General features: G+C 47.3%; 1 protein-coding gene across 1 annotated transcript in view; it reads left to right on the forward strand.

Annotated features, from left to right (window-relative positions):
• Positions 1-15,705, forward strand: part of cog4 (component of oligomeric golgi complex 4) — an 83,968-nt gene that overhangs the window by 61,424 nt on the left and 6,839 nt on the right. Inside the window, exons 12-17 of the mRNA XM_038807108.1 lie at positions 2,053-2,218; positions 3,077-3,139; positions 5,240-5,356; positions 12,106-12,198; positions 13,314-13,397; positions 14,748-14,849. Coding sequence (XP_038663036.1) covers positions 2,053-2,218; positions 3,077-3,139; positions 5,240-5,356; positions 12,106-12,198; positions 13,314-13,397; positions 14,748-14,849 — 625 coding nt within the window. The remainder of the gene's footprint in view (positions 1-2,052; positions 2,219-3,076; positions 3,140-5,239; positions 5,357-12,105; positions 12,199-13,313; positions 13,398-14,747; positions 14,850-15,705) is intronic.

Below are 15,705 nucleotides of genomic sequence, written 5' to 3' on the forward strand. Positions count from 1 at the left end.
TCTTCCATTTGTGGAAGCTGCAACAATGCAACATCAGGCTGTTAAAACATTGATATCTGTTGGGAATAGTATCCCTGTCTCTGAGCTGTGTGCCAGATGTGCCACATGTTCCCATTTCCAGAGATATGTCGCAATTCAGAAGTGTGGTTTTCTTTGATTTCGACCTTTCCTGGCTCTCAGAGTAGTCCTTTTGAGATTGATACTTGGTGCTTTGGGGAATTGACCCCATGTTCTCCACCTACAATAATGTCATGTGTTGGCCTGTTGCAGCTGCAATATTTCTGTAATCTTCAATGCTGCTTTCCCCTACTCTGCCCCCCCCCCCCCCCCAATGCTTTCCCATGCTCCCACTGCTTACCGTGCCGCTTTCTCTGGCTGGTTCCCCCCCTCCACTCTCGCTGCTACCACCGCACCCTCACTGCTTTCCACATGCTCCTGCTGCTTACCCTGCCACATCCCCCCCACTCTCGCACACCCCCTGCTCTCGCCGCATCTCCCCCCCTGCTCTCGCTGCATCTCCCCCCCTGCTCTCGCTGCATCTCTCCCCCTGCTCTCGCTGCATCTCTCCCCCTGCTCTCGCTGCATCTCTCCCCCTGCTCTCGCTGCATAGCCCCTGCGCCCGCTGCATTCCCTCCGCTCTCGCCGCATCCCCCCCCACTCTCGCCGCATCCCCCCACCCCGCTCTCGCCACATCCCCCCACCCAGCTCTCGCCGCATCCCCCCACCCCGCTCTCGCCGCATTCCCCCCCTCTGCTGTCGCCGCATCCCCTGCTCTCGCCACATCTCCCCCCTCCCCGCTCTCGCCGCATATCCCATATCCCCTGCCGCATTCCCCCGCTCTCGTCTCATCCCACCCCCGCTCTGGCTGCATCCCCCCCACTCTCGCCGCACCCCCCGCTTTCGCCGCATCCCCCCGCTCTCACTGCGTAGCGCCCGCCGCACCCCCCACTCTCGCCTCATCCCACCTGCGCTAGCCGCACCCCCCTGTGCTCTGGCCGCATCTCCCCCGCTGACACAACTTTCCTCTGCTTCCCACTCACACTTGAGTGCACCTATGATCAGGCACCATTCACCACCACCGTCTCAAGGACAATTAGGGATGGACAATAAATTGATACAATAAAGTTGATGCCCACATTCCAGGAATTAATAACTAAAGAGTCAGTGATGGTACAGGAGGAATCTCTGGGTCCATGATAGGACAGGAGGTATCTCTGGTTCAGTGATAGGACAGTACTCTCGGAGTCAGTGATGGTAAAGGAGGAATCTCGGGACAGTGATGGTACAGGAGGAATCTCTGGGTCAGTGATAGGACAGGAGGAATCTCTGGGCCAGTGATAGGACAGGAGGAATCTCTGGGTCAGTGATAGGACAGGAGGAATCTCTGGGCCAGTGATAGGACAGTACTCTCGGAGTCAGTGATGGTAAAGGAGGAATCTCGGGACAGTGATGGTACAGGCGGAATCTCTGGGCCAGTGATAGGACAGTACTCTCGGAGTCAGTGATGGTAAAGGAGGAATCTCGGGACAGTGATGGTACAGGCGGAATCTCTGGGTCAATGATAGGACAGGAGGAATCTCTGGGTCAGTGATGGTACAGGAGGAATCTCTGGGTCAGTGATGGTACAGGAGGAATCTCTGGGCCAGTGATAGGGCAGGAAGAACCTCTGGGTCAGTGATGGTACAGGAGGAATCTATGGGTCAGTGATGGTACAGGAGGAATCTATGGGTCAGTGATAGGACAAGAGGAATCTCTGGGTCAGTAATAGGACAGGATGAATCTCTGGGTCAGTGATGGTACCGAAGGAATCTCTGGTTCAGGAAAAGGCCATGAAGCACAGGAAGATTGTGTCAGTTGCAAATAGTTGTTTCCAACAGATTTTTCTTTTTTAGCTTCAGCAGCAACTGGCCTGAGCAGTGTGCTGCTCATTCATTCACTGTGTATTCATAGCCTGTCTTTACATCTGCTGTTTTGCTGTTTGTGGAACATCATGTCACAGATTCTCATGTTGTAAAGTGTTGTGAGATGTTTCTGTTTGTTTCTGTTGTTCAGGGAGGTGCTTTATAACAAGCTGCGGATGGGATTCCCAGCCACCACTTTTCAGGACATACAGCGAGGTGTGACCAGTGCTGTGAATATCATGCATTCCAGCCTGCAACAGGGCAAATTTGACACCAAGGGAATTGAAAGCACAGATGAAGCCAAGCAATCCTTTTTGGTATGTGATTTTTAAATATACGCCTCCCTCTGCTTGGAAAGTTGTTTGCCTGTTGTGTTATGCCTCCCTCTCCTGTCAGCAGGCTGCCAGTGAGAAATCATTCTGTGGAGCATCATGGTTTGTCTCCACATCCTTGCAAAGTATCACTCACCCACAGACATGACCATTTTTTTGAATGCAAATTTTGTGCTCAGCTGAGGACTGAGAATTTTCATTTGGACGACCCCAATGTAGCATGAGGTGCTCCTAAACTCTTGGTGTCTCCAGGCACCATTGTCATAAGCTTTATGATAGTTCATTGTGGTCACTAAACAATGGCTTGACTTTGACTAGGACCCTCTGCCTTTTCAATTTTGCCGACTTCCTCCTTTCACAGGCTTGCGATTATGTTTAAGGGTAGTTGGTGGTGAGAGTGGACCATTTTCCCTTCAGTTATCCAGTGTTGGCATGGAGGGCTCCTTGGTCAGGTATAACACAATTATCTGCAGAGTAAAGCTTTGCTCTTTCTTGCCCTAACAATGTGGCTTGTCCTAATCTGAGTACCCACCACTGGACCAGTGTAACATCCCTTTCCCACCTATTCTCCCGAATGTAACTGCTCATTTGGTGCAGTTTTGTGCTGTGCATTAGATCGATGCTTGCTGAACTAATTTCATTTTGGACTTATGAAGACCATTAGCCTGGGTTTGGTTTATGCCCAGGGAATGAATCTCCCATGTCTTACTCAGCACCAGCCAGTCCCAGAAATGAGCTTCCTGAACTAGTGTCATAAGCGTGTCACAGACTCCTCTCATTATTTGATGGGTGTTGTGTATTTGTCCAGCTCATTACTCTAATTTGCTATCTCGTTTCATTTAGGTGACTCTGAATAATGTGGAAATGTGCAGTGAAAATCTTCTGACCTTGAAAAAGACCCTGGAGGTATGAGAATATTCAATTGCAAGGTATTACGAACCCGGATCCCGACAGTTGTTAGGATACTGGACAGAAATCCTAATATTTTATTTAATTTGTAAGACTGAGGAAAGGATACCTGGCTCCAGGAGTGATTTCACACAAAACAAGATAGATGGTATATTAAAACAAACTTAATTATGAACACAGTATTACTAACTTTAACATCATAAATACAATGGGTGGTATTCTCCGTTGCCTGACGCCGAAATTGGGAACGACGATCGGGCGGAGGATGGCTCCCGATGTCGAAATCATGGCAGGTGCCGGTTTGACGCTGGCTCGCAATGCTCCGCCCTCTCCAAATTGGCGTAATTGAAACGTGTGTCGTGTACAGTTGCAACCCCGTTGGAATGTTATTAGCGGGCCCAACTGCGATGCTCTGCCTCCGATGGGCTGAGTTCCTGACGACATGGGCCACGTGTGGTCTCTGCGGTCGTGAGCCGGGCATGGTGGCTGTGGATAGAGAGAGAGTGGACGTGCAGACAATGCCCAGACTGTCACACTTGGCTGAGATCCATGCCGCTGGCTGGGGGACTTCTGCCAGGGCTGTGGGGAGAAGTGGGGGGGTGGCCAGGAGATGGGCTGTGGGGTCGGGGTGGGTGGGTATGCGGTCCAGCATAGCCGGCATCATCTTTTCCGATGCGATCAGTGCGTGTGTGGAGGATGTAGGCAGCACGGACCTGCCGATTCTCCAACCATTTTTTGTGCATTCCGTGGGTGTTTCACGAGGCGTCGGTGCGAGCCTCTCACCAGTAGCGGAATCGGTGTGGATTTCGGGCCGATTTTCTCGTCGTGAAATACCGCGGATCCTCTGTTGGCATTGGCACTTAGCCTCAGGAACAGAGAATCCAGCCCAATAGCTTTCAGTTACTAGATAAACAATGATTGAAAGTGAAACAATCATTACTGCTATCTTTATCTCCATTCAAACAAAACCTATCTCAGGTCAAAATGCACTTTTAAATTAATTTAGCAGACTCAGGAATACTTGCTATAAAGAGCTATCTTGGATAAAACATTTTGAAAAAGAGAGATCTTTTGAGACTGCTTGAAAGAGAGAGACCTGACACCCTGTCAGAATAATGCCGAATCTCTGGCTTGTACAGCCCAAGCCCCTCCCATTAGTTACATCATCTTACTAAACGCAATGTCTCTAATTATCTACTCCACATGGAACTCTCTTTATATGAACAAAAGTCCATCAGCCCATCTTCAGCGAATAATATTCATGGCGGGAATTAATTATGGTCATACTTTTACGGTAGTTTAATTGCACCTCTATTTCCAAAAAGTGTCTGCTGCCTTTCAAACCAGGATTTTAAAAAACATGACTGCAGCAGTCACATACTATCCCAGACATTTAACCCTTACTGCACCAAATACATCTGAAATCCCTACATTCATCACAATGGTCCCGGATTAACGTTCTTTGAGTTCTCTTCATTTATGGGAGAAGCAGCCAGCAGTTAAGGTAGAGTCCTACGATAATCCACCCGTATCTGACCTAAGTGACCCTTCATTACTTGGTCAGCTTTAGCATTGTGCATTTAGAGACTTGTTGACTTTGGATTTAACTGTGATGCTGTGCAATCTGTCATCAGGCATTAACTGTACACGTGCTGATGCTCACTATACCGTGCTCCAATTGAGGTCAAGCAGCTAATTGTTTTCTTGCTGCACGATTACTATTTCTCCCTGCTTATGTACAGTTATTCACCAAGGGTACTGTACTCAGTTAGGCATGTCTGCTATTTGAGAAAAAGGAGTGTGCGGCAACTATAGTGCACTCCAATTTCAACAGCGATGATGTCAAACCAAACCAGCCAAGTTTCAAATTCTACTTGCTTCTCCATCTCTCAATCCCTGTCCTGGCCAAATGAGAAAGTCTGACTGGGCCACAGCTTGGAAATAATTTTGTTTTTTTCTGCCAGTTTTATCTGCTCCTCACCTGAGGGTACTGCTTCATACTCGGAATGGTGTCATGGAAGTCACCAGTCTTTCACTGCGCGGAAGCAGGACTGTAAGCTGCAATGGTTTAATGAAGTAATGCATGTCTCTCCACAGAGTGACTGTACAAAGCTGTTCAGCCAAGGTCTGGGAGCGGAGCTGGCTCAAGCAAAGATTGACAGCTGCCTGTCGGATCTGGCGGCCGTATCCAACAAATTTAAGGACCTCCTGCAGGTGAGTATGTCATATTCAAACTTTGGCTAATGTTGTCTTTTGATGAGTTCATTGCAGACCCCAAAATGAATACAAACCACTCAATCATAGAATGAGACGACTTGGCCTATCGTGTCTACACCCTCTCTCCAAACGAACATTAAGACTTAGTGCCATTTCCCTGCCTTTCCCTGTACCTCTGCACATCGTTTATAGTCAAATTATTATCTAATGCCCTCTATGATACCTCGAATGAACCTGCCTCCACCACATCTCCAGACAGTGCATTCCAGACCCGAACTATTTGTCGTGTGCAAAAGTTTGTTCTCACATCACATTTGCTTCTTTTGCAAATCACTTTGAATCTGTGCCCTCTCGTTCTTGATCATTTTGCAAGCAGGTACAGTTTGCCGCTATCTACTCTGTTCAGTCCCCTCATGATTTTAAACATCTCTATCAAATCTCCCCATGGCATTGTTCCCGACCACTTCAATCTATCTTCATCCTTGGATTATGATCCTGACAGTCGCTAGGATACTGGACAGAAACACCAATATTTTATTTTAATTTTGCAAGGCTAAAGAAAGGATACTTTGCTCCAGGAGTGATTTCATGCAAAATATGGATATGGTATATTAAAACAAACTTTATTACTGACACAGTATTAAAATATTTTTAACATCACACAAGTTAATAACTTCCAATTACCCCTTAAACAAAGTTCATCAATACAGTGACACAATGACCCTTACCTGCTATCTTTATTCCCACTTGAACACAAAACCATCTCAGCTTTCAATCAATTTTCAAATACAATTAGCAGATCCAGACATACTTGCTTTACAGAGGTGTTCCTTGAGATTGTTTTAAAGGAAAGACCTGAATCCTATCAGAACCATGCAGAAACTCTGGCTGCATTTCTTCAGAAACTGTTTCTCAGCTTGTTTAAGCTCACCTTCCAGCCACACAATTCTGAACTGCTTGGAAAGAAACTGCTAATCCATCTAGAGACATATCTTCAGCTGAACCTCATTGAGAGAAGATTCTTGACACCTGCTAACATCCCAATCTAAAACTCAATTAAATTGTGGGCGCGATTCTCTGAAATGGAGACAAAGTCCCGACGCCAGAGTGAAAACCGGAGTGTTTCACTCCGGCATCGTAGCCCGCACCCAGCCCCCTATTCTCCCGCCCCTGGGGAGCTAGGAGCGGCGTATCGTATTTTACGCGCGCTGGGCCTCGGCGGCACGTAGAATGCGTTGCCGCGTTAATGACGTGGCCGGTGTCGCATAAATGAAGTCACCTGCGCATGCGCGGTTGCCATCCTCCCCGAGGTCGCCCCGCAAGAAGAAGGTGGATGGATCTTGCGGAGCGGCGGAGGAAAGGAGGTCCTCCTTTAAGAGGTCAGCCCGATCGCAGGCCAGACCCCATCGGAGCCCACCCCCCCCTCCAGGCTGGGGAATGGCGGGGGTACCGGAGAATCGCCGTTTTGAGTGTCTCGGGCGATTCTCTGGCTGGCGCGGCGCAGAACTCGATGGGGCCGTTCTCGCCGGTTGGGAGAATGGTGGGATGGCGTCGGACCGGAGTTGCGTGATAAAATGGCGCGGCCGGCAATTCTCCCAACCGGCGCGGCCTCGGAGAATCGCGCCCGTTTTTCTGCAAAATGCCTGGTACTTAACTCCTCTCATTAATCACATCATCTCACCAAGCTGAAACACAATTAACTCCACAGGGCACCCCCTTAATCCAAACAAAACTCCATTAGTCCAAGCTTTTACAATGCCTTAATTGCACCTCTGGCTTCCAAAACCTGTCCAACCAAGATTCTTTAAAAACACTACAACTGAAGTCATACACAGACTAACACAGGCTTTTAATCTTTACTGCACCAAATACCTATAATAGAATATATCTGAAATTCCTACATTCAACTTGCTTGGAACCATTCTCACAAACCTCTGTACTCTCCCCAAAGCGTTCACATCATTCCTATAGTATGGCGCCCAGAACTGTACACAATATTCAACTTGAGGTCTAACTATGTCTTGTGTAAGTTCAGCATAACTCTTGTACTCTATTCCCCTATTAATAAAGCCCAGGATACTATTGTTTTATTGACTGCTCTTTCCACCTGTCCTGCCACCTTCAATGCTCTATCCACATATACGCCCTCTACTCCTGCACCCTTAAATAATTTGACCCCTTATTTTATATTGTTTGTTCATGTTCTACCTACCAAAATACATCACCTCTCACTTCTCCGCATTGAACTTTATCTGCCACCGATCTGCCCACTCCACTAGCTTGTCTATGTCCTTTTGAAGTTCTACACTGCTCTCCTCACAGTTTACAATGTTTGCAAGTTTTGTCTCATTCTCCAGCTTTGAAATTGTCCCCTGCACACTAAGATCTAGATCATTAATATATATAAGGAAAAACAAGGAGCCCACTACTAACCCCTGGGGTACACCACTACAAATCTTTTTTGAGCCTGAAAATTATACATTGACCATTACTCTCTGTTTCCTATTATTCACCCAATTTTGTATCACATTGCGACTGTCCCGTTATTTCATGAGCTATATCTTTTTTCAGAAGTTTGTTGTGTTGCACTGTAACAAATACCTTTTGAAAGTCCATTTACACCGCATCAACGCATTACCCTCATCGACCCTTTCTGCTACCTCTTCAAAAACCTCCAGCAAGTTAGTTAAACGCAGTTTTCTCTAACAAAATCCATGCTGGCTCTTCCTAATCAACCCACATTTTTCCAAATGATTATAATAAGAATAACTGTTTCTGGAAGCTTCCCCACATTCATGTTAAACTGACTGGTCTGTAATTGCTCAGCTTGTCCATACAACCTTTTTTGAACAAGGGCATAACATTGGATAACATAACATGGGCAGCACGGTAGCACAAGTGGATAGCACTGTGGCTTCACAGCGCCAGGGTCCCAGATTCGATTCCCCGCTGGGTCACTGTGCGGAGTCTGCACGTTCTCCCCGTGCCTGCGTGGGTTTCCTCTGGGTGCTCCGGTTTCCACCAACCCTGCACATGTGAGAATGTGCAAACTCCACACGGACAGTGACCCAGAGCCGGGGTCGAACCTGGGCCTCGGTGCCGTGAGGCAGCAGTGCTAACCACTGCGCCACCGTGCTACCCCTTCAACTTTCAGTACTGACAATCTATTCAACACTTTCTCCTTATCAATTTTAACCCTTCTAGTGACAGAGTTTCTTACTTGGTCACCATGTCCTGTGTAACGTCTGCTTCCTTGGTAAAGGCAGATGCAAATTATTAATTTAGTACTTCAGCCTTGTCCCCTGCCTTCATGTGTAAATTCTCATTTTAAGTCCCTCATCAGCCCTACTTCTCCTTTTAGTATTTATATGCCAAATTTGGGATTCCCCTTTCTGTTGACTTCCAGTCTTTTCTCATGATCCCTCTTCACTTCTGTAATGTGCCTTTTCACCTCTCCTCTGAACCTTCTGTATTCCTCTGAGTTCTCAACTGTATTTTCTACTTGACACCTGTCCTAAACACACTTTGTTTTCCCCCAACTTAATTTTTTTCCTCCTTTTTCATCCGTGGAGCTTTGGGTTTCTTTTTTGAGGGAATATACCTTGGCTGTGCCCAAACCATTTCTTTTTTCAAGGTGTGTTTGTTGTGCCGCTACAGTTTTTCCCGCCAACTTGCGTTCCAGTCTAACCAACCCAGCACCCTGTTGCCCCATTGAAGTTGACTCTCCCCCAGTTAATCTTATCCTATATTGCCGATTGTCCCATTCAGTCACCATCCTGAACCTTATGACACAATGTTCGCTGTTTCCTAGATGTTTGCCCACTAACACTTGATCTATTTGGCCCACCTCAATTCCAAGAACCAGGTGTATTCCTTTCCACCGGGAGTAATCCAGAGATTACAAACTTTGAGGTCCTGCTTTTCAATCTGCTGTCTAGCTTCCTAAATTCTTGTTGAAGGATCTCATCCCTTTTTCACTCTCCCCATTTACCAACGCTAATAGTTACTGAGTGCGATGCATTCTGGGACTTTCCTTTTTATTTAAAAAATGTATTTTATTCCAAGCATGCATCAGAACAGGTTACAGCAAATAAACACACCGGGAAACATACTTCCCAACAATCAACTATACAATCTGTACATATTTTTCCCCTTTTTCACCCCCCCCCCCCCCCCCCCCCCCCCCCCCCCGCGATGAACAGCTCCTCAAACACGGTTACAAACATCCCCCACTTTTTCTCAAACCTCCCACTGCTGAGCCCCTTAACTCATACCTTTATTTTCTCTAACCGCAGGAAGTCGTACAGGTCACCCAACCAAGCTGCTACCCCCGGTGGCGATACCGACCGCCACTCCAGCAAAATTTGCCGCTGTGCAACCAGAGAGACGAAGGCCACGACATCGGCCTTCCTCCTCTCCATGAGCTCCGGCTTCTCTGAAACCCCAAATATCGCCACCAAAGGGTCCAGGTCCACCTCCTCCTCCACTATCCTGGCTAAGACCACGAACACTCCCGCCCAGAATCTTCCCAATTTTTCGCATCCCAAAACACGTGCGCGTGATTTGCTGACCCCTGCCCACATCTCACGTTCATCTGCTACCCCCTGAAAGAACCCACTCATTCTCGCCCAAGTCATATGCACCCTGTGCACCACCTTAAACTGTTTCAGGCTCATCCTTACACAAGAGGAGGTCCTGTTTACCCTTCCTCACTCCATTCTCCCCAATTGATCTCTCCTCCGAACTCCGCTTCCCATTTCTCCTTGATCTTCACCTCCCTATCGCCTCTCTGCTACCCCAGCCCTTGTATATATCCCCAATTCTTCCCTCCCCTTCCACATCCGGCAGCAGCAGTTGCTCCGGCAGGGTGTATCCCAGCAACCTAGGAAACCCTTCGCGCAAAGTCCCTAACTTGCAGATACCTGAACTCACTCCCCCTCGGCAGCTCTACCCTCTCCCTTAGCTCCTCCAGACTGGTGAATCCTTCCTCCAAATACAAATTCTCTGGGACTTTCCATAGTACCTGCCTGTCTCCCCTTCCGATTCCCTCTCTGACTGCACTTCCTTCAATTGCAGGGTGAGCACATTTAAAAACATGCTATCTACAAACCTCTGAGCCTCACGGATGCACCGCTGTGCCTCCAGCTGAGCCTCGCGGCTTCCCGCTGTGCCTCCACTGAGCCTCGCGGCTTCACCGCTGTGCCTCCACTGAGCTTTGCGGATGCACCACTGTGCCTCCAGCTGAACCTCGCGGCTTCACCGCTGTGCCTCCAACTGAGCCTCGCGGATGCACCGCTGTGTCTCCACTGCGCCTCGCGGATGCACCGCTGTGCCTCCAACTGAGCCTCGCGGATGCACCGCTGTGTCTCCACTGAGCCTCGCGGATGCACCGCTGTGCCTCCACTGAGCTTTGCGGATGCACCGCTGTGCCTCCACTGAGCCTCGCGGCTTCACCGCTGTGCCTCCACTGAGCCTCGCGGATGCACCGCTGTGCCTCCAGCTGAGCCTCGCGGCTTCACCGCTGTGTCTCCACTGAGACTCGCGGATGCACCGCTGTGCCTCCACTGAGCTTTGCGGATGCACCGCTGTGTCTCCAGCTGAGCCTCGCGGATTCACCGCTGTGCCTCCACTGAGCCTCGCGGATGCACCGCTGTGCCACTAGCTGACACTACCTGTTCTCAAGCTGGTCACACCTCTGGCACTTCCAGAAAATGTTGTCACCCAGACTGTAAGGAATGTCTCGCGTTCCCACATTCTGCAGGCCGAGCAAAACACAGGACTAAGCTCCACTGTCATACTTCAAAGGCACCTACTATAAATTTATGCTGAGCAGAAAATAATTCAAATTATTTAAAACTAAAAGCTAGAACTCTTACCTTTCCTTAATGTAGCTTTGAAGTGGTAAAAAAAACCTTGCCCATTACCAACCTAATGTAGCTTTAAAGTGGAGAAAAAACTTTACCCACTATCAACCTATCAGCTCTCACATGTGCTGACATAATTTTTCAAAAATTGAATTCAGTCTTTTGAGTGTCTGGAGTCTGGATGCTCTGCTCTGCCCACTGCTCCCTCACAGCTCAGCTCCTGAGTGTCTGGAGCTCGGCCCCGCTGCTCCCTCACAGCTCAGCTCCCGAGTGTCTGGAGCTCCGCCCCGCTGCTCCCTCACAGCTCAGCTCCTGAGTGTCTGGAGCTCCGCCCCGCTGCTCCCTCACAGCTCAGCTCCCGAGTATCTGGAGCTCTGCTCTGCTGCTCCCTCACAGCTCAGCTCCCAAGAGTCTGGAGCTCCGCTGCGCTGCTCCCTCACAGCTCAGCTCCCGAGAGTCTGGAGCTCCGCTCTGCTGCTCCCTCACAGCTCAGCTCCCGAGTGTCTGGAGGCTCTGCTCCGCTCCACTGCTCCCTCAGAGCTCCCAAGTGTCTGGAGGCTCTGCTCCGCTCCACTGCTCCCTCACAGCTCCTGACTGCCTGGAGGCTCCACTCTGCTCCCTCACAGGTCCCGAGTGTCTGGAGGCTCCGCTCCACTCCACTGCTCCCTCACAGCTCCCGGGTGTCTGGAGGCTCCACTGCTACCTCACAGCCCAGCTCCTTAGTGTCTGGAATCTTGACGCTCTGCACCACCCCGCTGCTCCCTCGAAGCTCAGCACCTGAGTGTCTGGAGGCTCTGCTCTGCCCTGCCCCACTGCATCCTCACAGGTCAGCTTCTGACTGCTGTGTCTCAGTATGTTACTAATTAGGATTTTGTCTTACAGGAAGGTTTAGCAGAACTCAACACAACAGCGATCAAACCGCAGATTAAGCCCTGGATAACTGGATTCCTCTCCATTTCGCACAACATTGAGGAGGTGAGAACATTTAACCTTATGCAAACAATAAACAAGTGCCTGAGCACTATTAAAAACATCTTCAACTTCAGAAATTTGCTCGTGCAGCTCTCAGAGTTAGTTGGAGTTGAGGTTGCTTGGCGTAGTATGGGGCACATTATTTGTAAACCCATTATCTCACTGCCCAATAACCCAGTTTGTACATTTCTGTATCCCACTACCTGTTAGCTCAGTGCATTGCCACTCTGCGTCTCAAGTGGACAGTCTACATCCCACACAAATAAATCCATTGTTGCCTTAGTTTCACAATTTATCTTTTTTTATATATTAGCTGTAACATTCACAATCTGTACAACACTTTGTTATCCTTTCCACATGCTGTACAGCCAACATGACCATCGCTGATAAAACCACAAGCAAAACATCAGAATCCCTTCATCGTTTCCTCAGCCCAGATTGCAGCATAAAAACCCTTGGATTATAGAGCACCTTCAGGCAATCAGCAAATCAACAGTTCAGTCTGGCGCTCGCGAGGCGACTCTGCGAGCTCTCCCCAACAGATCCACTTTTTACTTAACTTGCACTCGTTGTAACCTTTTCCAGTGCTTATGTAGTTACATTGTATATCTTGTGTTGCCCAATTGTGTATTTTCTTTTATTCCTTTTTCTTCCCATGTACTTAATGATCTGTTGAGCTGCTTGCAGAAAAATACTTTTCACTGTACCTCGGTACACGTGACAATAAACTAATCCAATCCAATCCAGTCAGTCACATCTAAAACACAACCGAGAAACAGAAGACCTCCACAAACAGCATTGTTACTAACTGGGGTCCCAACATGTGAGATATGGATTGATATGAGTTAGCGCTGGGATGCAGTAGTCTGAGGGTGTCATCAATTGTAGACATGCCTAAAACCCAATAATAGACCAATACTAACCAGCCTCCAATACCCTATACGTTCAGTATAATTGGTTGCAGAAGCGTTCTTAATGTTCTTAAAACCGCCAAAGTGAGCAATGATATTCAGTTAGTCCTAAAAAACTATTTAACAAGGGAGAAAATTCCTGATGTGTCGTATTGCAATCTGTCTACTTGACATCTACTTGCTTTACACGGTTTTCTTTTATTCCAGGAGGAGTTTAATGATTATGAAGCCAATGATCCCTGGGTCCAACAATTTATTCTCAACCTGGAGCAACTAATGACAGAATTCAAGGTGTGTGTGCAATGTGTGCAATATTTCCTTAAAATCCATAACGTTTCAGTGAAGTTGAAGTCCGGGGCAAGAAATGCAGCTTTCCTAATCCAGGATTCTAAATTATAAACTGGCAGCAACATTGCCTCTTAATTGTTCTTTCCCAAAAATGTCAAGGCAATGAAACTCTTTATTCCCCACCCATCTCCCCACACCCTGGTTTTGTTTTTCTGCAATATTTAGCTCTGTAAACATTGTCAGCTCCCTTCAATTATATTGTCGACCCTTTTGCGACTTGAGTATTTCTGTTTTTAGGCCTTGGGCCATCTTCTGTTTCTGTGTCTAAAATAATGAGAATTCTAGATGTTAACCAGCCGCCAGACTAGCTGAGTGAGAGTGGAGTGCTTGCGCGAGTGGAAGGATGTATCACAGTAGCGTATTGACACAGAAACCTATCTGACATCTACTTTATTTGTGATTTCAGAGGTCATTATTGCTCATAGTGGATTAGGTATGATGAAAAAGTAAATGAAAGCCCCTCATCTTTCACCATCCAGTATTCTTCTGCAAAACTGGGTGTAGAGTAGCTCTCTGGTTTCATAACTCCTCAGTCCTGGTTGTTGAGCTAAAGAAGTATCACCGGGTATGGAGATTGAGATTTGTACAGTTTACCAACTAACTGAACCCTTGGATTGAGTAGTGTGTGAAGCAGGTCTGTTTGCCCAGTGGATAGAGGCACTGTGAACTGAGGCACATGACAGGAGGTCCCAGGTTCAATTAGTACTGTTTTTAAAAAAAATTTAGAGCACCCAATTATTTATTTTTTTCCAATTAAGGAGCAATTTAGCGTGGCCAGTCCACCTAACCTGCACATCTTGGGTTGTGGCATGAAACCAACGCAGACACGTGTGGAATGTGCAAACTCCACAAGGACAGTAACCCAGGGCCGGGATTCGAACCCGGGTCCTGAGCCCTGTAGTTCCAGTGCTAACCACTGCGCCACCGTGCTGCCTCAATTAGTACTGTTAGCTAATCTCAGTGAGGGTAAACTTTACAACTAGTTCCCAATTCTGACACTCACTGGTCAGTGTATGGGGACATCAAATAGCGATGAAGTCCAGTTGAGCTCTGATGCCACCCACTGGCGGATAGTCTGATAATTGTCTTAGTCACACTGCCCACGAGTAACAAGCATTATAGAACCAGATACTTGCAAGCATTAGCTCCTTGAGTAGCAAGAAGGAAAGCAGGGAAAATAAAGCTCCTTGTCCCACTTGTACAGTGAAGCCCACAAAACACAGTCCGTCTTTGTACAGGTGCTCACTGATTCTCGAGGTTGTTTCTATGTGTGACTATGTCTGTGTTTTCTAGGTTGGATTGTCCCAGGTGATCTACGATAGCCTCACGAGTTTGATGACGAGCCTGATTGCGATTGAACTGGAGAAGGTGGTTCTCAAGTCGACATTCAGCCGGGTATGAGTAGAAACGGTTATGAGTACTTCAATATTTTGTACATGTTCTGAAATAAGCTGAACTGATGGTTCTTTGGGTGAAGGAGCCACCTATGTGTGTTCCTGAACCGTACCAATGTGGAAAAAGGATTATATTATGAGGGCAGGTTGCACAGATTGGGTTTATATTCCATCAACTACAAGTATAGAAGATTTAGGAGTGATCTAATTGAATGCTTAAGATGATCAGTGGATTTAATAGTTATCTTTCCGATCTCAAGGGGGAGTCCAGGACAGGGAGGCAGAACCTTAAAATTACTACACTATTTCACCCCAAACTTGTTGGGATTAGGAATCAGTTGCAAAATTCGAAGATGTCTTTTTGAGGGTTATGGAACCAAGTAATAATTGATGTTGAGGGACAGACCAGCCAAGATGGCTTGGGGTTAATCGGGTTACTATGTTGGTATGATTGCAGGCTTACTCCTAGCTTGGCAACAGGTCATGTCACTTGTGTTATGGATACCTGGTCAGCAATGGCTAGGATACTGAGCCAGACTGGTAACGTTTTTAAGTTTTAATGTGGTGTAGAGATGGGGCTTTGTTATTTTATAAACAAACTTTATTAAAATAAAACAATATTTAAACATTTACTTTAATTCTAACACTAACAAATTACATGCAGTTTCTTAATTGTAACACATTAGTTCCCATTACACAACAGGTCCAATAAACATACAGCTCTCATTCCAATTACATAGATAGGCAAAATGATATACTGGTATTTATGAAGCAATTGTCTGCTGTAAGCTAAGTTCCTTTAGAAGCCTTTTCGAACATCTGTATCTGGAACAGCTTCCTGCGTGACCTCTCTGGGT

Source organism: Scyliorhinus canicula, chromosome 9, assembly GCF_902713615.1.
Source record: "Scyliorhinus canicula chromosome 9, sScyCan1.1, whole genome shotgun sequence".
Classification (NCBI taxonomy): domain Eukaryota; kingdom Metazoa; phylum Chordata; class Chondrichthyes; order Carcharhiniformes; family Scyliorhinidae; genus Scyliorhinus; species Scyliorhinus canicula.